A 21,684-nucleotide genomic window follows, 5' to 3' on the forward strand; every position below is an offset into this window, starting at 1 on the left:
TAAGCTTAAATCGGCGTTCCAAGTGGGCCAGTTGCTCTTCATCCGGGAGAGATTTGGAGCTACACGATGAGGTGGCACTTGGGGCGGAAACAGTGGCGGCTGCAGTTACTGTGGCAGTGGTTTGCCATTATTTTTGCGCCCATTCGTGCTTCTGCACTACACCGATGCTCCTTTAACTCCCGCTCTTTTTCTCCGAGCGAACGATGCACGTTCTCTACTTGTCAGGCGATCCTGGGACCAATCACAATGGTTAAAGCGATATGTAGGCTTGTTTTTTTCCTCTCCACTATTAAGGCCCCACCACACACACGTGTAAAGTCAGTGTACTTGCGTAACAGTATAGCTCATAAGCGGGCGTTTGCCGAATACATTGCTGCGCACTTGTAACGCTGAAGAGCCAGCCAGACATCAATGCAAACTTAGGCCCACGGTGTTAATGTCGACCTCTGGTGGTCAGGTCGCATAGCAAGTAAAGCTGATTGATAAATAAGCTAACTTAACTATTGATTATGTGATTTGTAAACGGCAGAGAGCAGGCAACGGGAGAAAACAATGAAAGCGACTAGCAACTATGGGAGCAAGGAAGTTGCGCCATATATAGCGGAGATTTTTGTGCCTTCCAAGTAAACGTACTAATTCTTAACGTTTTTCAATGTCGCAAGTACTGTTCTAGTTGTTTCTGCATTAAGCATATGTAATTTCGCGATAATCGGCATTATTTGTTTTATTTTAGTTAAAGTGTAGTGGAACTGGTCGGCACAAAGCTGAGTCCGAAGTAGTCTACCCACACTGCACGGCACATTGGAGTATGCTGGGCTTACAGTGCTTACATGCGCATTTGTTTTATTTTAGTTAAAGTGTAGTGGAACTGGTCGGCACAAAGCTTGATTGATTGATTGTGGGGTTTAACGCGCCGACGCAACGCAGGCGATGAGGCGCGCCGTAGTGGAGGGCTCCGGATTAATTTTGACCACCTGGGGATCTTTATCGTGCGCCGAAATCTCGTACACACGGGCGTTTTTGCTTTTCGCCTCCATCAGGAAAGCGAGCGGCACAAAGCTGAGTCCGAAGTAGTCTACCCACACTGCACGGCACATTGGAGTATGCTGGGCTTACGGTGCTTACATGCGCATTTGTTTTATTTTAGTTAAAGTGTAGTGGAACTGGTCGGCACAAAGCTTGATTGATTGATTGTGGGGTTTAACGCGCCGACGCAACGCAGGCGATGAGGCGCGCCGTAGTGGAGGGCTCCGGATTAATTTTGACCACCTGGGGATCTTTATCGTGCGCCGAAATCTCGTACACACGGGCGTTTTTGCTTTTCGCCTCCATCAGAAAAGCGAGCGGCACAAAGCTGAGTCCGAAGTAGTCTACCCACACTGCACGGCACATTGGAGTATGCTGGGCTTACGGTGCTTACATGCGCATTTGTTTTATTTTAGTTAAAGTGTAGTGGAACTGGTCGGCACAAAGCTGAGTCCGAAGTAGTCTACCCACACTGCACGGCACATTGGAGTATGCTGGGCTTACGGTGCTTACATGCGCATTTGTTTTATTTTAGTTAAAGTGTAGTGGAACTGGTCGGCACAAAGCTTGATTGATTGATTGTGGGGTTTAACGCGCCGACGCAACGCAGGCGATGAGGCGCGCCGTAGTGGAGGGCTCCGGATTAATTTTGACCACCTGGGGATCTTTATCGTGCGCCGAAATCTCGTACACACGGGCGTTTTTGCTTTTCGCCTCCATCAGAAAAGCGAGCGGCACAAAGCTGAGTCCGAAGTAGTCTACCCACACTGCACGGCACATTGGAGTATGCTGGGCTTACGGTGCTTACATGCGCATTTGTTTTATTTTAGTTAAAGTGTAGTGGAACTGGTCGGCACAAAGCTGAGTTCGAAGTAGTCTACCCACACTGCACGGCACATTGGAGTATGCTGGGCTTACGGTGCTTACGTGCGCATTGCGGCGCCTATATGGTTACTCGCGCTGTCGACGTAAAGGCAGCAGCGTATGTTGCCGTAGGTGTTTGTCGTTGCGCGAGTATGTCAATTTTACGCCGTGTCCATGTGGTTGGGCCTTTTTGCGAATGTTTCCATTAACCTCCTTCCTCCTCTCCCCCTCTCTGTCAGCTGAAACTGACGGTTGTTGAGCTGGACCCTGAGGTGGTGGCGGTTGCCAAGGAGTGGTTCCTGCCCAAAGACTGCTCCATGGAAATTGTCGTGGAGGATGGACTCAAGACCCTGGAAAGGCTCTCCACGGCAGGCACGTGCCTCCCTCCCCCAAACTCTCAAAACTCTGGATCGAGCTTAATGCCGTCATGCACTGCATATAGGTAGCTCTCTTGAGGAATGCGATTGATATGGTTTTTCTTTGGGGGGACAGATTGAAAGTCAGTCCCCTGCACCCCCTATCCTCAACCATGTTTGTTTTTGCCTGCAGCACCCTTTAGCCCCCTACAAAAGTGCATAATTTTCTCTCTCTCTCTCTCTCTCTCTCTCTCTCTCTCTCTCTCTCTCTCTCTCTCTCTCTCTCTCCCTCCCTCCCCCCCACACACACACGCACATTGGCGTTAGGTTGGAAACAATGACTCATGCACATAGCTGTTACTTTAAAATGCTAGTTCAGCTGTTTTCTAATATTTTGTGCACTATCTTGGCAATGCGCACCTATACCCTATCTTGGGCAATGCGCACAGAACTTGCTTGACCACATTTTGCTCCTAAAATTTTCTCCTTTTGTAGCAGGTAGCAGGGGAGTATATATGTACGCTATGATAAAAAAGCAGGTCATGGTTTTTTTTATCGACTTGGTGTTCTGCATATTTCTCTGTCAAAATGTAGTGCACCTTTGTGGTATGGCGTGCTGCTCAGCCTAGATTAGCTGCATTGAGACTGTAGCTAGCTTCGTGTAAATTGGCTCGGCTGCCAACAAACGCCTTTCCCCTCGAGCTGTTCACCGCTGTGACTTTTACAAGCAGCTGGCAATTTGCATAATGCGCAGCGGCCTTCCTGCAATGCTCTAGTGCTGCAAATCACACCAACAGCTGATTCTTGTGCATTCCATGCCTCATCAGTTACTTGGAAGGGAACTTGCATTCCTAGCACTTTACACTTGGGTTGCTACCTAAGTTGCTTTGAGTGTACTGTAAATTTGGCAGTATTTATACAAACTTTAATTTAGAGGGCTAGAAAATTTGCAAATTCAAAATTGCCTTTCCGGCGTCAATTTTCAACGAAGCAGTGTATTTAAAGGGACACTGAAGACAATCAGCAAGTTGGTTTCAAATTAAAGTCTGACCTTTCCATAGCTGTTTTAGCGTTAAATCGTTGCCAAAAGATGCCCTAATTTTTTAGAAGTCTCTTATCAAAGAACACGTTTCCCTTCCTCATTTCCGTCGCAGTAATTCCATGGTGCAAACAGAAGGTGCAGCAGCTGCTGTTTCCTTCGCGATAAACCGGAACCAAGCGTGGCAGCGGTGATAGTGGTATAGAAGCAGCTGAATACAGTCAAACCCTGCAATAACAAATCCACTGGGGAAAGCCAAAAAATTTGCTTTTACAAGAATTTCATTGTCGCGAGAAAAATAAACGATAGGAAAATAACCTGCAAGCTGAAAACTTATTTCTGAAACTCTGTTATATTACTTTGTGAGCCTTACTTTAGTAACTTCACAGCTCAGCTCTCACACTACAAGAAGTGCTTCATTGGTAGTTGTGCGCGCCTAAGAACTTATTGTGTCAAACGCATCCAAAACATCCCGCGTGTTGCCTTTTCTGCACGTTTTTCTCCCTGAACCTTGGCACAGAGTATGTTCGGCCATGCAGGCAAAGTCCTAGCTCATCAAAGTTTGGTGGCACCAGTGGCGAGGAACCATTTTTGATGGCCATTTCAAACACCAAAGTTCAATGAGCTGTAAAATCAATTCCAAGTGGTGCATAAAAAAACCGATTCTCTTATTGAATTCGCCAGGGTTCATAGTATTGTAAAATGTAAAGATTGCAGTTTTACGACCAACACTGTTTTGTCTACTGTTCCTCCAAAAATGACTAATAATCTTGGGAACTAATTGACCAACTGAAAAAATAGTGGCATATTTGAAATCGGTAGAAAAAAAAGCAGCAATACTGGCAAGTTTCGCAGCGTTTACTTGGAAAATAAAAGCAGTAGTTCTAAGAGCCATGTCCCCCCTTAATGGGACCCATGATCAGCATTGACGCTTTGTTGAGGAAAAGCATATTGCCCATCTTAGGCCGCATGAATGTTGGCGTCGAACCAACTGGGCCCCTGCACGCCACTTTGCCAAGCAGCATCACTGCCATTATGGATGACTAGCGCCATCTAGCGGCAGCCAGGGAAGACGTTGCATACGCCAGACATTGCGTACACTTTAAAATACTGACATCGTCAAACCGAGCATGCAGAGTCGTGGCTGTGCCCACAGCATTGCATAAGGGTTGGGCAATCATCTGGCCGAGTATTGCACCAGATATTACACCGAAACCAAAACGGGCTTGTTGGCGTTTGGAATCGCTGTGTGATCTATTGGTTGGGCTCCCATGATATTGCTTATACAGTGGAACCCCACTGATACGTCCCACAACGACCCGCTTCTACGACGAATCACCACAGTCCCGGCAAACTCCCCATAGAAACAACGTATTAAAAACCCGGATTGTACAACGCTCAAGTGCACACGGTCCACTTCATACAATGGACCCTGGTGGGGATAAAATGGCCGTTTTTCCTGCTTTAACCTTTTACGCCACTTCGCCGCCTCGTCCCGACCTTTCTTTATTCTTAACCCTTTGATGCTGCTTCATGTGCGAAGATCCGCCAGTTGCTGAGCAGACGCAAGCAAGAAGGCAGTACTGGCTTGAGGGAGTCAACCTTTGATGGCCCCACGCAGAAGCAGAACGTCAAACGTGCCAGCCGTGAGAAGTCAAAGTCCAGGTGGCCAGCGGGTCGCGAATACACATGCGACGCAAACCCCACGGCGATGACCGAACACATGCTCTCTTCGCCCGCTCGATTCAAGTTTCTTCCTTTCACTACACTCTCTCCTTCTATCTGTCCTGCCTTTTTTCCATCGCCGCCTTGTACTATCGTTCATTTTGCTTGGCCTTGGCAGTTTCACACTCTTGTCTTTTTCCCTCTCAATTTGCTCAACCACATTGGTTTTACCGCGCACATGTGGGGCGCAGGGCTGGTGGGCTATATAGCACCGGGTGGCACGGGGGTCATGTAGCGTGCATTGCATGGCTGGCAGGCTAGAGCATACGCCTTAGAGGGGAGGGGGGCACAAAATAGGTGTTTTATTTTTCAAAACTTCAGATTTCAGTTACGGGTTCGCAAATTACGCAAGAACGCGCTAAATATAGTAGTGTAGGTAAGTTTTTAGCCCACGTGTCGCGTGAGGCCGTCTACTAGACTGACATTTACCCGTGCCCCGATAATACGACACCCCGGTCATACGACGCTTTCGCGGTGTCTCTTGAAACTTGTGTGATCGGAGTTACACATTGCTTTTTTTTTTCTTCTTGGACACTCAAACATTACTCTACGAACAGTTCAAGTTAAGGGGGCCGTGCAGACCAAATACAGGTTTGTTTCATTCGAAATATTCAATGTTTTATAGTGCCCCCAGCACTTGTCCGGCAGCGAACGCTTTTTTCACTGAGAAATTGAACAATTTAAGCTGAAATTTTGGTTGTCCCACTAGATTGTCTGTTTCGTGATGTCAGCAATGACGTATCCAGGGCGGGTACAGTAGAACCTCAATGATGTTTCTAAAAAAACTGCGAGGGAGAAACATACTATCCTGGAAAACGTACTATCTGGGAAGAAACGTACTATGGGGCACTTTTAGTGTTTAGAATTAAAAGCGTAGTAACCAGGAAACCGTATGAATATGAACCAGGAATGTATCAACAGGGTTCTACTGTACTGGAAACAATTGTTAGTATGGTGACTAGGGCTCCAGCGAACAACGAAAAGTTTTTTGTTGCCTCGTTTACCGTTTGCCCTCCGAGATGGTGCCATGATACTGCTTAGGACAGGGTGCCTGGATGCGCTCACTCTCCCAGAGAGTGCGTGCATCCAGGCACCCTAACTCAGGACTGCTGTCCACACTCGCTTTGTTTTTACCAGATTTGTACCTGGCTTATTTTTGTTACGGTTGATAGCAACAATTATTTCGTGAAACATTTGGTATGTTCGACAAACAGAGCCGCAGAAGACAATGTCGCTTATCCCAGCTGACCAGTGTCGTTGACAAAAGTCCAATGTGCTGAACTGCTGTGCAGCTATGGCCGGCATAGTGCGCACAGTACGCACTTATAGTGCCCAGAATATACTGGCTAGTGTGCCGAGGGCCCACTCTCTCCTATGGGGAGGTGTGGCGCCGTCTGCGATGGATGCCCATGGTGGCCGATTGGGGGCGCTGCTTATACGGAGCGTGCCACCGCTGTTGCTCCGCCACGGTTTTCTGTGTTGGTGCAATTGGTTCGCTGGTTGCGTTGGCTCATTTATTGTAGTCGCGCTTTATATCGTGGGTGTTCGGTTCTGGATGTGTGTGCCTTCTTTGCTACAGTATTGATGTGTTGATTGTAGGGTTTATTAGCACACCGACGCAACGCAGGCGATAGGGCGCACCGTAGTGAAGGGCCACGGATTAATTTTGGCCACCTTTATCTTTATCGTGCGCCGAAATCTCATACACAAAAGCGTTTTTGCTTCTCGCCTCCATCAGAAAAGCGGTCTCCGCGGCCGGGAATTGAACCCGCGTCCTCGTCTTTGCCTACAGTGTTTCACTTTTATGCCGATGCCGTTGTGCAGCTGCCGCTTGTGCTTCGGCCGCTTGTGCCTTCAGCTCCAGATTATGGCAAGCATCAAGAAGCCGCGAAAGGAAAGCACGTGTTTTGTTCCGCTGTGCACTAGCGGGTGCCGTTCAGACGGAAAATATGTCGCTCTTTAAAGCATCGACTGACCCTTCACGGTTGTCAGAGTGGGAGAAGAGGATCAAGAGAGCGGACAGGAAGCTGACGCCAAATGCGGTAGTATATGGGAAAAGCACTTCGACAATAACTGCATTGAGCGTTCATTCAAGATGACAATGAATCGGCGTTGTGAACGAAATCTCTCGCGTCAAAGTGCGGCCCAAGCCGGATGCTGTCCCTATACAGTATTCGGAGGATACCCAATGCACCTCATACTGAAGGTTGTATCGAAAAGAAAGGTCAGAGACCTTTGTAAGCAGGAAGCCGGTTGCAAAACGGTGCAGGGTGACCACCGAGACGCTGTACGAGGAGACGACGGGCCTTTTGATTCGTGGATGAAGCTTGCAACAGCACCAGCTGACATGTTAACTTACGCGAGATGCGAGACCCAGGCGAAGGACTTCTCCCATCTTTTTATTGAGAAAAGGGTACTTATCATTTGTACATGTTCAGCTACCATTGTATGGTGGAATAAACTATGAAATGTTGTTGAATTGTATTTATTATTTATCAGCCAGGCGCAATGATTACAAAGCTGCATGCCGAGCGCTTACGTTTCAAACCTAGTGACATCGTTTAAATACACTCGGAAGCACTGTGTAACATAGTCAAATATCAACCGTATGCTCAGGCGACAAGCAAGAGCTTATTTTATGTGGGACGGAGATTGCGCATAAAGGCCCGTTCACGCGAGCGAAAGCTAGTGACGGGAATTTCGTCGCTTTGTCGTGCGACGGGCGTTTTTCTCGAATAGTGGCGACCAGTTTTCATAACGCGACAGAATTCCCGTCGCTTTCGCTCGCTTTCGTCGCAAGTGGGAGTTCTGCCGCTGCTGTCTGCTATGCAGCGCGGAGGTAACCGCGCGCTCGGGCCGGACGAACGCGCACACTCCCGCACGGCAGCGCCCCAAGCGGCAGCCGGCCACGTACATCGCTCCCAGCGGCCGTCTGGAGCCCGCCCTCAACACACTAGCTAGTATATTCTAGGCACTATAACTTACTGGTGCTTCTGTGTTTGCGTGTACGTTCGGGGCTTTCATTGTTTACACCACCATTTTTACCGCTATAAAAATAATGTGCACTAAATTTTAGCGCAAAAAGCTTGTCGAGCGATGGGAGACCTTGCTGTCCAGCCCCGACCTCGCTACTCAGTACGGACTGGTGGCCAGGGGCCAGGAGCTGCTGGACACATATGGGTCCCGTGACTAGGGAACCACCCCATCTGGTGCCTGCGCGCACACACCTTTTTAAAGGGCTCAGTAAAAGTTGATTCTCTCTCTCTTCTGTAAGCTTGTAAGCCCTGTTTAATTTGCGTTGGATTTTGTCGGCCTCAGCCAGTCACAACGAGCTGCCCATAATATGTCACAAGTTCAGAGCGGAAAAGTAGCTGGGGCACGTGCCCATTCTGTTTTACCCATTATACAGCTTATTAGCGTGAAGTTTGTGTTAAAAGTGGTGTCATTGTTATTCTAACAAAGCGATCTTTCAAATGAACCAAACTTGCAATTCGTCTTCATGGCCCCTTTAAGTTTTTAAAACCTTCTGTAGGCACATTGTTAAAAGACTTGTCATGCAAATGCAATTTTAATAACTTCCGGTGTAAGTTGCGTGATATGGTCAGTGGTCACATTTTCACTATTTCCTAAATAATATGAAGAAAGCTACACATGAGAATGGTATATTAGTGTTCTCAGTGACAAAATCCTTCTAGAGCAACTTGTATTTTGTCTTCAGTGTCGCTTTAAGGCACATAAAGCGTTTCACTGTTGTTACCTGTGAGTACTACAGCTTGTGCTGTTTGTGTGTAAACGCATGTCTGTGGTGATCCTATGGAGACCGCATTTAGCACAGATGATTTTTTTTCCGCAACTGCATTTTTATTGGGCAAGAGAGAGCACAACCTTGCTGATAAGCTCCCATTGCAAACGCAGGTATGTAATGTATGATTCCTAGCATTTTTCACTAACCCTGCTTTCGTTTGCAATGCAGGGGAAACATTTGATCTCGTTTACCTGGATGTGGATAGTAAGGATCTGTCACAGGGGCTCGCCTGCCCACCACTGGAGTTTGTAGAAGAGAAGCCACTCAAAGAGATGGCAGCCATCACCAAACCCACAGGCAAGTCAAGTTTCCAGGTTTTTTGCTGTTATTTGTCAGTCTGTTGAGTACGTTCACAGAAGGGGTTGGACGGGGTCAGCTAGATGCAGTGTGCTTAACAGCATGGTTCATTTGTGAGGAATCTTAACTGCGAAAGTTTTTTGTATGGTGTGTACCATCTTGGTAAGTGGTAGTTTCTTGATATCTTTTAGGCATTCTAAATTAGTGCTAGCAAAGCTCCGTCAAGAAATGTGACGTGGGTTTCTTCATGACAGTGTATGAACGAGTATGCTATTTGCAATCTGTGGTCCTGAAATGTCTGAAATATTACCCCCAGTTCAGGAGGTCAGCAACCAGCGGCCCAAGAGCTGGGCATTATTTCGCGGCCCCCGGCACGACGTCACAACCACCCCCCTCTCATTGTCACTTCCTATCTGAAAACCGACATGGCAGTTTTGACCTCAAAGGGTGTGACAGGAACAAAGAAATATCGCTTCCAGGTTTGGCATTGTCCCCTATCGACATGATTTCTATTCTAGCTTACAAAATCACACTGTCGTGTGGGAGAGTGTAAATCGGGTAAAGCGGAAGGTACATTAACAACGCCTTAGGGGGCACCGGTATGCAAGTCAGCAAACCCAGGCAATGAGTTTTCTGTCACTTCACTGCAAAACGTGCGTGCACGCTGAGTTCCAGAACACACACATCTTGGCTGGCACCAAAGATCTGTGGGCATAATGGGCCTAGCTACGGGATAGCAAACTACCCCGGCTAGCTTCGTTAGAGACGTTGAGCGCCAAAGTGGGCTCGTTGGTCCCTTGTGGGCCTAAGTGGGGTTCAGGGTGTTCCCCCACGCCCGGAACTGACCCATCCAAAATGCCCCAGAGAGGTTCGCGGCGTCCACAAGGGAGACGCCGCGACGGGTTCGACTCACCGACACAGGCGACGACAGGCTCCAAAGGGCCAGGGCGAACCAGGGGGTTTATTGGCCGAGTGGTACAGTGCATAATAACGCCAAGACCGGGTTAAGAACTACACTGTAACGACGCGCGTCCTACGGCGTCGTCCAAACAGGCGACCATGGCCGAGGTTGCACGCGGGCCGCTCGCAAGGTGACCAGTGGCCTACCCTGCGCGTCTGATCAGGGCCAAACAGCGCCCGGCCGGCCGGCGCGGCGGGGAGGAGACGAGCCAGCCGGGACAAGGAACGCCCCGGTATCCGACTCCCATCTCCTCCATTCCCCCATCTCCCCTATCTATGGGACAGAGCCGGAGCAAGAGCCAAGAGCAAGAGAGAGCGCGCAGCGCGCGCGTCGGGCTTAAAAGGAGCGGGGGAGAAGAGGCGAGTTCCCGGGCGAGGAGGAGCGACATCGGCGGCAGGACAGTCGGTGCCTGCCAGCGCGTCGGCCCGCGAAGTGACATCACGTGCGTGCGCTCGTTCGAACATCGCGCTCGCGGGAGGAGGAAAGGGGATCAATCGGATCCCCACATCCCCCCCCTCCTCAAGACCGAGCCCGGTCTGAAGGACCGGCTCGACAACTGCAGGCACAGCACATACCCTACGAGGTTACACCAGGTCCCCAGCCGAAGAAGTCCGCGAATGTCCGCACGTTGGAGTCCACGCCGACACATGCCCACACTTCGAAGACACGCCGTTCCAAAGTTCGACACGACGCCAGAGTGGTTGGCACGAGCAGGGGCCATCTAGATGACTCGCCAGGACACCGTAGAGCAGGCCCAAGACCGCCAGGCCGCGGGGCAGCTTCACGCCGGCCTCTCGAGCAGCAGGCTCGAGGGTTGAAGCCGCCAGACGTGGCTCGACCAGCTGCAGCAGGAGAGGGCCACCGGAGGTTGAAGGTAGCCGCAGCTGCAGGGTGCCGTACCGGCTGAAGGTCCCGAAGAAGCACCCAGGGCGCGTTCGTTGAAGGCGCCAAGGAGAGGAGCCGCAGCGAGCGGCGCCGCACGAGGCATCGTGAGGGAGTGCCCCTAGAAAGCGCCGGAGCGCCCGAGCTGCAGGGGTGTGCCACGGCCCTGGCGAGTGGCGACGTAGAAGCCGCCGGTCGATGCAGGCTGACGTGTGACAAGGGCTGTGTGTGGTGCGGCAACTGAAGCTGAAGAAAACCGGGCTGGGGACCGAGCCAAGGGACCGTGCTGCAAAAGGGAGACGAAAGGCGAAACCCAAAACTACCTGCCGGGAACAGCGATAGGGGCGCGCAAAGGTTCAGGCCGAAAAAGTGGCCGTAACGCCGGTGCCGCGAGAAACTGGGGAGAGCTAACGGCTGCGTAGTGCGTAACAGCGGTCGCACGGAAGGTAGCCGGCATTCCCCGTTTCGCTTCGTCGGCGGCCATCCTCCCCCCCTTCCAAAGCGTCGCTATCGGCGACGAAGGCATGGAGGGAAGAATACTGGAACGAAAGGCGTGAGGCCCGCGTCGTTCCGTAGGCCGCCAATTGAGTGGCGTGCCCTTCTCCCACGGTGTCTCTCCGACATCCGCCTTAAGAGAGGGTCTACCTGGCGTGTCACGTGGGCTTATTGGGCCAATTCGTGGGCCCGCCACGGAGAAGAGGGGGCAAACTCGCTGCCCAGCCGGGCATCGCGAAGCAACCTCTCCGTGGCTGCGGCGTTGGCGCTCGCTGGCGCTCGGTAGGGTTGGTCATGGGGCGGAAACGTCGCCCCGCGCCAACGCTCCGCTCGGACGTGAGGACGCATGATCAGGCCCACGGAAAAAGCCAAACGGGTGAATATCGCGGTCCTTTGTCCTCATCGCGCATGCCTAGTGCTTCCGCAGGGCGAAAATGTCGCCCATCAGCGAAGCAAACAGCGGCAGCCCGAAAGGAACCGACGACTACGGCCACCGGGATGGAGTCCCAAAGTGTACGCCGTATTTTGCCGTGGTTTGCGCCTCTCGATTGGCTGCATGGAGTCGGACAGATTGAGGGACCCGGACTTCGCGCTGTGGCACGCGCTGCACGAGCGAGAAGCAAAAAGGCTCCTCGCTGTGCGCTCGGCCCGATTTTAAAAGCAGAGTGACACAACTTAATAAAAGTCTTACGGTCGCTCGCTTATCCGGCCCTTCGCGAGTCGGGGAAGCTTATCGCGGCTCCCCTAGACTGCGGTAAATCGCCACCCTTGCTGAGCCTCCTGGGGCCTTATCGGGTGAGATTTTATCGGCAGAACTCCCATCCGCTCCTCGCAGGCACGGGTCCATGGCAAAAATAAAAACGCGCTTGCAGCAGCCTGGCTGCATAGCGCCCGAGACCTACCGCAGTACCGGCGGTTATCGGCCACCCTCGAAAGCGTCGCCCGCTCCATCTCGGAGCGCGACTCACACAGAGCCAAAACGACCTACTACTTACAAAACGGACCTTCGTGCTGCGTTCGGAGGGGGTTTGTTCTGCCAAAGGCGATGCCGGCGGACAACATATGGTCCCCGGGTGCGCCTCTCGTCTAGGGATTGCCAAATTCGTGGCAGTGCTCCTTTCGACGATCGCACCGACGAACACGTGCGAGCACGTGGGGATAGGTTCGGTCAGGTGCGGCGCGCGTCAGGCACTCCGGGTTAGCGACTGGGGCTGATATTTGCCGCCACGTTCGCGTTTCCCGTCCTTCAGCGCAACGGCAAGAGCGAGGATAGTGGAGATCAGCTCGCTCCATGCCTGGCCAGGTAGCGGAGTGGCACAACTTCGGAAAGTCTTGCGGCCACTCGCCCAGCCGCCCGCGAGTCACGGAAGTATCGTAACCTTCCTCAAACTGCAGGTGCTCACCTCTGTGAAACTCTCAAGGGGAATTTCCTTCGGGGGGGTAACTTCAGCGAGAGACATTGAGCGTGTAGCAGATACGAATCCGAGAGATAAAAAAAACGCGCCTGCAGCAGTATGAGCTGCAAAGCGCTCAAGGCTGACCACAATACAAGCGGTTAGCAGCCTCCGGCGACCGCGTCGCCCGCTCATATTTACATCATATTAAAATCATATTTACATATTAACAACACGGATCGTTCTGATCACCGGTCACATGCTCGTCTCTGCTGTATGCAATACTGGCCGACAGTGGGTCTGCTCGGTATGCGATATCGCCCGGGAATCACAACGTTTGCACGCTTAATGCATTCCCTTCGGGGCTCGCACCAACTGGCCGACGTTCAGCGCGTGGCTATGGGGCCAGTCGGGTGCACGGCGCGTTAGGAGCACTCAAGCGGCCACGGGGGCTCGCGACAGGCGTCCGCCACCACGTGGTGCTACCGCTCCCGTTGCGCACGGCGACGTTTTCACGGGCGCAGCTTATATGGCCAGCACGCGTGGTTCGCGTATCCGCGTAAGCCAGCTGAATGCCACGTGGTCCGTCTCCACTACGAACGAACTTTGGTCGACGGAACGGTCGAACTCGTTCAGCACGTGTGGCCCGATCTCTAAGTCATCCGTAGCACTACGCGGCAAGTGGGCCGCCGTGCTTTGGAAATAAGAGATTGTACGGAGAGCTACACCTCGGAAACGAGGAGTGCTCCCCAGTGTGCCTAGCTGCGGGCTTAGCGTACTGAATCTCGCACGCGCCGGGCAAGATCGACAACAAAGGGTCGTACAATGCCCGCGCGGGGATGTGCTACGCTGTCCCGGCCGTGTCGTGGGAGCGAAAGGTGCTCTTTTGCGACCGGGCTTTGGCGTCTACGCGTGCTATGCGCGATAGGCGCTCGCACGTGGTAGGACGAATGCGCATTATCGTCATCAGAGCGGGAGGCTCCTTCTCGACGAGGCGCAGGGGGCTCCCTAGCGAGACGCAAACTTGGCCACAAGGGCCGTTTGGCGTCTGCATGTGGAGATACATTGGCCGCAGGCTAACGCCGTCCGAGCAAAAGATGTTCTCGTTTCCGACGTAGCGAGCGTATGGCTCTGCTCCAGGTTCAAATCGTACGTCAAGTTCACAGGCTCGGGATCGCCGCTATGTTGAGTAGTACAGAACACAGGAGATGCTGGCGCGGGTCGGGCGATAAGTGCCTCGGTTCACGGGCAGCGGTGAGCGGCGGGAGCACGTTACGACGAAGCGTCGTGCTCCCAAAAGCCAATTGCTGGCGCGGGTTGGGCGATAAGTGCCTCGGTTCGCGGGCAGCGGCGGATGGCCCGAGCACGTTGCTAAAAACAGCGTGGTGCTCAAAAGCCTAACCGCTCACCTCACAGTAAATCGCACAGGGACTAAGGCCAGGGGCCTGTTCCGTCGCGCAGTGTCGATACCACGCAGTGTCGATAACAGGCAACCATGGCCGAGGTTGCACGCGGGCCGCTCGCAAGGTGACCAGTGGCCTACCCTGCGCGTCCGATCAGGGCCAAACAGCGCCCGGCCGGCCGGCGCGGCGGGGAGGAGACGAGCCAGCCGGGACAAGGAACGCCCCGGTATCCGACTCCCATCTCCTCCATTCCCCCATCTCCCCTATCTATGGGACAGAGCCGGAGCAAGAGCCAAGAGCAAGAGAGAGCGCGCAGCGCGCGCGTCGGGCTTAAAAGGAGCGGGGGAGAGGAGGCAAGTTCCCGGGCGAGGAGGAGCGACATCGGCGGCAGGACAGTCGGTGCCTGCCGGCGCGTCGGCCCGTGAGGTGACGTCACGTGCGCGGGAAAGCGCGCTCGTTCGAACATCGCGCTCGCGGGAGGAGGAAAGGGGATCAATCGGATCCCCACAGATCTCATGCAAGATCATTGAAGCATTCCACATAACCACAAAAGTGGATGGCTGCGTCAGAACGCTGTCAATCTTGCTGTATAATGAGGAATGCGACTTCATTCAAAGAGAGCTAACATGAAAAAGGAATTACAGTCCACGCTCGTTATAATGGACCCTCTTAATCCGGAAAAAAATGTCCGCTGTAGCCGAAGTATGCAGTATCTGACCGGGGTTGGGGATGGGGGTGGGGGGAGGAGGTATACGAGCGCGAAAGTGCGAACCTTGACCAGTACTGCACATACATGCTACGGGCACTGTTCTTTCTACATGCCTGCAGCACCTCTGCACAGCGTTCACGCGGGGGAAAGAATCACCTAAAAAACCCTGTTCCCGAATCTTAGCACCGGCACTTCGAAAAGGCCTAGCACATGCGGTCAAGTGTGTAAAGACGCACACTAAGCTGAGCAAAGAAAGCAAGAATATAACAAGGAGCAATTACTAACCCGCTATAAAATCAGTCGGGGCCAGCAGAATTGGCTGGGCTCTTTTAAGCCCTTCGTGACGAGGCACCGTTCATCAAGCAAATCGGATCGCTGCTTGAAGTTCTCCCAAGGAAGCTTCCGCATTTCTTATAATTATAGTCTGGGCATTAAAACAGCTGATACGATATAATCTGATGGACAGCTGTAAATGTCGAAAGTTGTACCAGTTGGACTGTGCACGGCCACCGGCAGATTGCACACAATGTATGGGAGCCAACCTCCTACTTAAGAAATGGATGAAATGGAAACTGGATGGAACGCGAACTATGCATGCGTGAGAATAATAAATGCCGAGCTTCACTGAACCTGAGCTCTTTATTACATAAAAAACCTGTGAAGATGGAGGGCAGACTCGACTCCGAGTGCGTCACTTTCCGTATTCGAAAGCACTGTTCAATCCCACCAGCCGCTTTTATCGGCAGCGACATTTTTCTCAACGGTCAAACGGACCGTCTGCTTAGATAGGCCTGTTTTTCGCCGTGTTCGACAGCGTTAATCATATTTAGTTTATCCATCAGTGAAATCAGCTAGCCTGCCGCTCGTTCCGCCGGTCGCACAAAAAAAAAGGCCAGCGGCACTGGCTTGGCTTGGCTGTGCCAACGGCTCGGCTGCCAACAATGTTGCCAGACATAACAGTTTCTTTGCCAAATTAAACACAAAAAAAAGCATATCGGGTGCCGGCACCGTGGAAGTCCGCTATAAGCATTCAGTCAAAACAATTTTCGCCTAAAATTTAGTCTGTTGTAGCCGATAGTCCGCTATAGCCGGGTCCGTTATGAGCGGAGTGGACTCCACTTAAAATGCATGGGGACCAAACAAACCAACAGAAATGGTCTGTTGTAACCGAAAGTCCGTTGTTGCGGGATCCGCTGTAACGAGCGTAGACTGTATGTATGCTGTTATCCCCACATGCCTTCAGCCATTTCAGTGTTTGCGGTCAACATAGGTCCTGCATGTTTCTCGTTTTGTATTTTTTTGTTTTGAACAGCAGAGCTATTGCACTTTTAGTTCTGCCGTATAGCGTTACGTGAAAAAAATACCAAAAAAAAAGGCCGAGAGCACATGAGCATGCACCTCATGAGGTCCATTGGCGTCAGCCAAGCTTGCTTGTGGCCTTGTGTCACGTGAGAAGATCACAAGAAAAATACCTAGAAAAATACCGAGCGCACGTGAGCAGGTGCCTCGTGAGGAGCTCCCGGCGTCGGCCAGCTCGGCCTTCGAGAACACTTTACCCAGCATTCGTGGGGTGATCTCTCGTGTGCTGTTCTCCTCACTAGTTCACGTGCTTTCACACCTGAAGTGGGGAGCACAGAGGCAGAGTTCGCGAAGCTGGTTGCCAGGGGTTCTAGCGCGTGCTAACGCGGTCCAGTTTGGGAGTAGAGTGAAAGGCTGCGGACAAAATGATCCGGGCCTGCCAGTCACGGAGAACTTCCAGCGGCAAGTTTAGAAAATCATCTGAGGTGCAATATCCGGGTCTCTGGCGGAGGGAGAGGGGCCGCCAGCTCTGCTGTTTCTCCAGCCGTGCACCACTAGTGCAAGCTGCGCCAATATTTGGGGGGCTTTTGCCACACAAACGCAAAATCAGCTTTTATATACAGTGGAATCTCAGTGATACGAATTCGGTTGATACGAATTTCGTTGTGATACGAATTTTCAAAATTCCCCGGCCAAGGTGCATTGTATGCAATGTAAAAAAATTCGGATGATCCGTACAGATTTATCACTCCGGTGCGGGTGATACGAACACGCGAGCCGCGAGCAGATGACTACGGCGTGGACGGGAGGCAGGAGTGTTGGTGCAGCTAGAACCACTAAATAAGATGGCTCTAGGTGCAGCCTTGTGGCCTTGGTTGCGTGCGGGCACAAAAGCATTAGTCCTCCCCCGCTGACGGAGAGGTGCTGCCTTGAATGAACAGAACATTTCGCCCTCTCGACGCTGTTCTTTCTCCCTCCCTTCTTTTATCTCCTGCTACAATCTCTTCTCTCTGAACCTTTCGTTTCCGCTGGCTGCAGCTCGGGTGTCTCTAGCTTCCTTTTTTGTCTTATACTTTTTGAATGAACCACGTCAATCAAGCGTTGCCATTTTGCCTTCTCTGCATTCCTCGCTTCCCTCTATGCCCCGCGCTCTAGCTACCCTGTTGTCGCCTTGCTGTGTTGTCTGCGCCACTTGCGCGTCGATTATGTTGACGCGTGAACAGCATGGAGCGTTTTCTGCTAACGGAAACGTGCCGCACACGCCACAGGCGCCCTGACCCATATCCTGACGCCGCCGCGAATACCACCCGCATGCGGCGCGCGACGCTGCAAGCGGTGGCAACATGGCAGCATCACTGGCCGCGAAGTGGTGCGGGTAGCTCGACCGACCGCTTCTGACCGCCCTTTAAGATGCCTCTTACGGAACAAATGAAGTTGCTTGTACAGTAAAGGAGCTGATAATGCTGGCGAAAATGACACTATTAAGCATCGTCCGCGCCGCTAGGGAAAGCGCCAACCAAATGTCCGCCACCGTGGTAAGCCTAAACATCTCTGGCAGAGCCAGCAGGCTGTCCGGAGCACTTTCCAACTGCCGCCTTGAAGAGCGTGTCTCCCCATTGACGCAAGTCAACAGGCTCCTCCCATTGCCGCGCACGTCCGCGTCATTTTCCGAGCGATGTAGAATCTGACGCGAGGACGAAATCGTCGATGCGGGTGAATCTCATGTGGTTCACGCTTGAGTTCAAGTGCGCGCGTCGCGTCAGCGGTGAGCGCGCTTTCTTTTGGCGCCCGCGTTGACGATTCAGCCCGGCACCCCGTCGCCAGCCTCTGCCTCGGTCGCTGCGAACGGCAGTGGGAGGAGCCGCACGACTTGCGCCAATGGGGAGATGTGTGCCTCATGGCAGCAATTTCGAAGTGCTCGCAGCAGCTGGCTGGGCCACCTCCGCGGCGGATATTTGGCACGGATGACATTTTATAGTGCACTTTCCCCCACACTGTCAGCTCCTTTCCCGCATGAGCAATTTAGTTTACACCTTGAGCTGCGTTTTAACAAAATGTTAGAAGCGGTCGCTGAAGCTACTTGCACCTCATTAAAGGGCTACTGAAGAAGCGCTTTTTAAACCAGGCAAAACTCTACATTTTACAATATTACATTGGTCAGTTTATGCCTGTAAAGATTTTTTCGTCATTTTTAGCTTGGGGACAGCGGTATTCGTCGTTAAAGTTGACCCTACGCCCCGCCCACTGCTCCTCCGCATCGCCGAAAGAGCGAGAAACCGAGAGGCAGCGACCGGAAGTAGCGTCATATTCGGAAGACGGCCAGCGACGTGCGCTGCCGCTTCGCTTAATTCGGCGAAGTTCCGAATTAAGCAGGCATGTAATCTGCAGTTTATTAATCTTGATTGTCTAGAGTTGTTTCCACGTCGATTTTTAAGTGTAATGCTACTGTGTTTCCCTAAAGCGACTCCTAGATACCAGAGATTTCCTACCCGAGCACCCATGGCTGCTACATTGCCTTCACGAGTAGTCGCGGGGCCGGCCGTGTTGTCGCGTGCTTTGTGCTTCATACGGGGTTCAAACAAATACGGAGGTACCCCAAGTTCCTGATCCATTATTATAAGGGAATTAGAAAATTTGTGGGACCACAGTGCTCTGGGCTTCCCGTACTTCTTGTTCGTTTTCCCAATCAATGTTGTTGGCTGTGACGGCAGCTTAGCTGAATAACTAGATTTTAAGAAGAAATCAAGCAAGCTGAAAGCATGAAGCGTTTTCTGCGTGCAGAAGCACTCCGCACACTCGCCGGTCGTGCATGCTCGTACGGCGCACGAAACGGCTCGCACCACGCATGCCGCGGCAGCGACCGCTCTTCGCTGCCGTCCAGAATTAAGGCCATCGCGAAAAGCAAGGTAAACGTGCAAGAAAGGATGATAGTGTGATGAAAAATTGTGCTAGGGATTGTCATCCAAGGTGATTTCGAAAGAGGTGATCGAAGTTGTATCGCGATGCGGAGCACCGACCGGTCGCGGAGGCTCGTCGACGGCAGCAAACAAACCTGCCCGAGCACGAGATGTGACGAGGGGCCGATAGATGGCGTTACGCGCAAGAATGAGCACAGCGCCGATCGCTACAGTGGCTATCAACGTAGAAATAAGGTTCCACATACGAGAAAGGGGATGATAGTGTTGTGAAAAACTGTGTTAAGGATAGTCATTCGCAATTTTAGAGATAGCAGTGACCAAATATCTCCCTTGGTGCTAAGCTTAAAGTTCCCAACATCAGCGGCGATCCGTGCAACCCTCTATGGTGCAACCTGAGCCAGCTGGAGCGGTTGGGGAAGGCGTTCTAAAGCTTGTCGGGGGCCAGCGTGCTGTGCTTGGGTTCCTCTACCTTTTGGTGGGTGACCAACGTTTGGCTCCCCTATTCTAAAACATGCGTATGTGCAGCGATGCCACGTTCCGCTGACCGGCCGAGCAGCGACCCGGCACCAGCACCTCTGCGCGACGTGGCGAGCGGCGGCCGCCGCACTGCCTGTGCGCATCGCAGGCCGCTGCACAGAGCTTGTTGCCGCCTGTCCAAATGTAAAAACAAAGTTCCACCAGAGTTCTTCAATGCTTCTCTGGTCATGAAACTCCCGGCCAAGTTTCGTATGGGGACAAAGGCTACCGTGAGAGGCGCAACCACAGATCGGAGGGCATTGTCGTGTCGCGATCGTGTTATCAGCGCAGCGGTTGGCTAGCAGCGCGTGCGCAGCAGCGACGCTTTGTGTATAAATTGGCGCACCCGGCTTGGGTGCGCGTTCTTCAGTTGTGAGGCTGCCAGAGCGCGCCTCGGGAAATAAAGCAACGTTTTCCACGCTTGCCCGGATGCCGGTTACTACAAGTGGCGACGAGGATGGGATCCGCACCGAGCTTCTAAAATGACTGCGCCCGTTGTGCACAGCAAAACCGTCGGCACGTTGCCGGAGTTCCAGCCGGACAGCAGTAATTTCGAGGTGTACTTGGAACGCTTCGAATTGTTCGCTGCCGCCAATGACATCGCTGCATAGAAGAAACTGCAAGTCTTCTTAACGGCCATAGGGGAAACCGCCTATGTCACGCTCCGGAGCTTACTGTTGCCCAAGACACCGGCCAAGGCATCGTACGTGGAAGCGGTGAGTGTGCTGAAGAAACATTACACTCCAAAACGTTCACTGGTCGCCGAACGCTATCGGCTCAACCAACGTCAACAAGCGCCACATGAAAGCGTGGCAGACTTCATAGTGGAATTGAAGAAGCTGGCTTCGACATGCGAGTTCGGCAATTTCCTGAACGACGCTCTGCGGGATCGGCTGGTGGCAGGATTGCGCACTGAAGCCGTACGCTGCAGGTTACTGGCCCTTCCGGACGAAGAAATCACGTGGGAGCATGCGTGCAAGGTCGCCATCGCCATGGAAGCAGCGAGCCAGGACACGAAAGAGATGCTGCAACCAAACAAGTCGGGAGCATCTTCTGAGAGTACGGAAGTGTACTGGCAACGAGGGATGCAGAAATCTCCGCAAAAAGGAAAACCAAGCAAAGCGGTACGAAGAAAAACGAGCCCTGCTAAGAAGGCGTCGCTAGGGACTAAAACGAGCTGTCACCGGTGTGCAGGACACCACCCTCCTGTGTGTGAGTTGCCCTTTTTTGACTAGTGACTGTTTCAAATGTAAAAAAAAAAGGGTCACATTGCGAAAATGTGTAAAACGAAACTTGTGCATAGTGTAGAGCCGCAGGAGGATAGAGATTTGCTTACTTTGTGTCACGTCAACCGTTCCGACACACCCCCATTTAGAGTAAACGTTACGATAAATGGGAAGGTAGTTCCTATGGAAATTGATACGGGTGCGGCCCGTGTCGATTATTTCGGAAGTAGAGTGGGCGAGGCACTTTCCTAATGCCAGTTTCACGCAAGAGGATGTGAAATTAATGACGTACAACGGTACGCCTGTCGCTGTTGCTGGAGTAGCCGACGTAAAAGTTGAGTATCAAGGACAGTGTTTCAAATTGCCTCTGGTGATTGCTAAAGAGACTGAAGGCGCAAGGATGCCTACGCTGTTTGGCCGAAATTGGCTTTCAAAGATAAAACTCAACTGACGTGAGGTTTTTTCCGTGCAGGCATTGGAAAGGAAACGCCCCTCACTGAAAAGTACCGTGATGTATTTAATGCTGGTTTTGGTGCTATCAAGGGTTTCAAAGCAAGCATTGTACTTAAAGAGAACGCATGCCCAGTGTTCTGCAAAGCGCGATCAGTGCCATACGCCTTGCGCGAGCGAGTCGAGCAAGATTTCGCTAATCTCGAAAAAGGGGGGGTAGTGTATCGGGTAAGGCACAGCAAGTGGGCGACGCCTCTTGTGATTGTTCCAAAGAAAGACGGAACAGAACTTCGGCACTGTGGGGATTACAAAATCACAG

At 52.1% G+C, this 21,684-nt stretch overlaps 1 protein-coding gene and 1 pseudogene across 1 annotated transcript in view; both read left to right on the plus strand.

The window, feature by feature from the left end:
* LOC144143161 (eEF1A lysine and N-terminal methyltransferase-like) overlaps nucleotides 1-21,684 on the plus strand; it is a 124,070-nt gene that overhangs the window by 90,918 nt on the left and 11,468 nt on the right. The window contains exons 11-12 of the mRNA XM_077674966.1: nucleotides 2,130-2,262; nucleotides 8,984-9,112. Coding sequence (XP_077531092.1) covers nucleotides 2,130-2,262; nucleotides 8,984-9,112 — 262 coding nt within the window. The remainder of the gene's footprint in view (nucleotides 1-2,129; nucleotides 2,263-8,983; nucleotides 9,113-21,684) is intronic.
* LOC144174626 (uncharacterized) overlaps nucleotides 20,082-21,684 on the plus strand; it is a 5,762-nt pseudogene continuing 4,159 nt past the window's right edge.

This window comes from Haemaphysalis longicornis, unplaced genomic scaffold (genome assembly GCF_048455015.1).
Source record: "Haemaphysalis longicornis isolate Haplotype H1 unplaced genomic scaffold, Haemaphysalis longicornis Haplotype H1 scaffold_1, whole genome shotgun sequence".
NCBI classification, from domain to species: Eukaryota; Metazoa; Arthropoda; class Arachnida; order Ixodida; family Ixodidae; genus Haemaphysalis; species Haemaphysalis longicornis.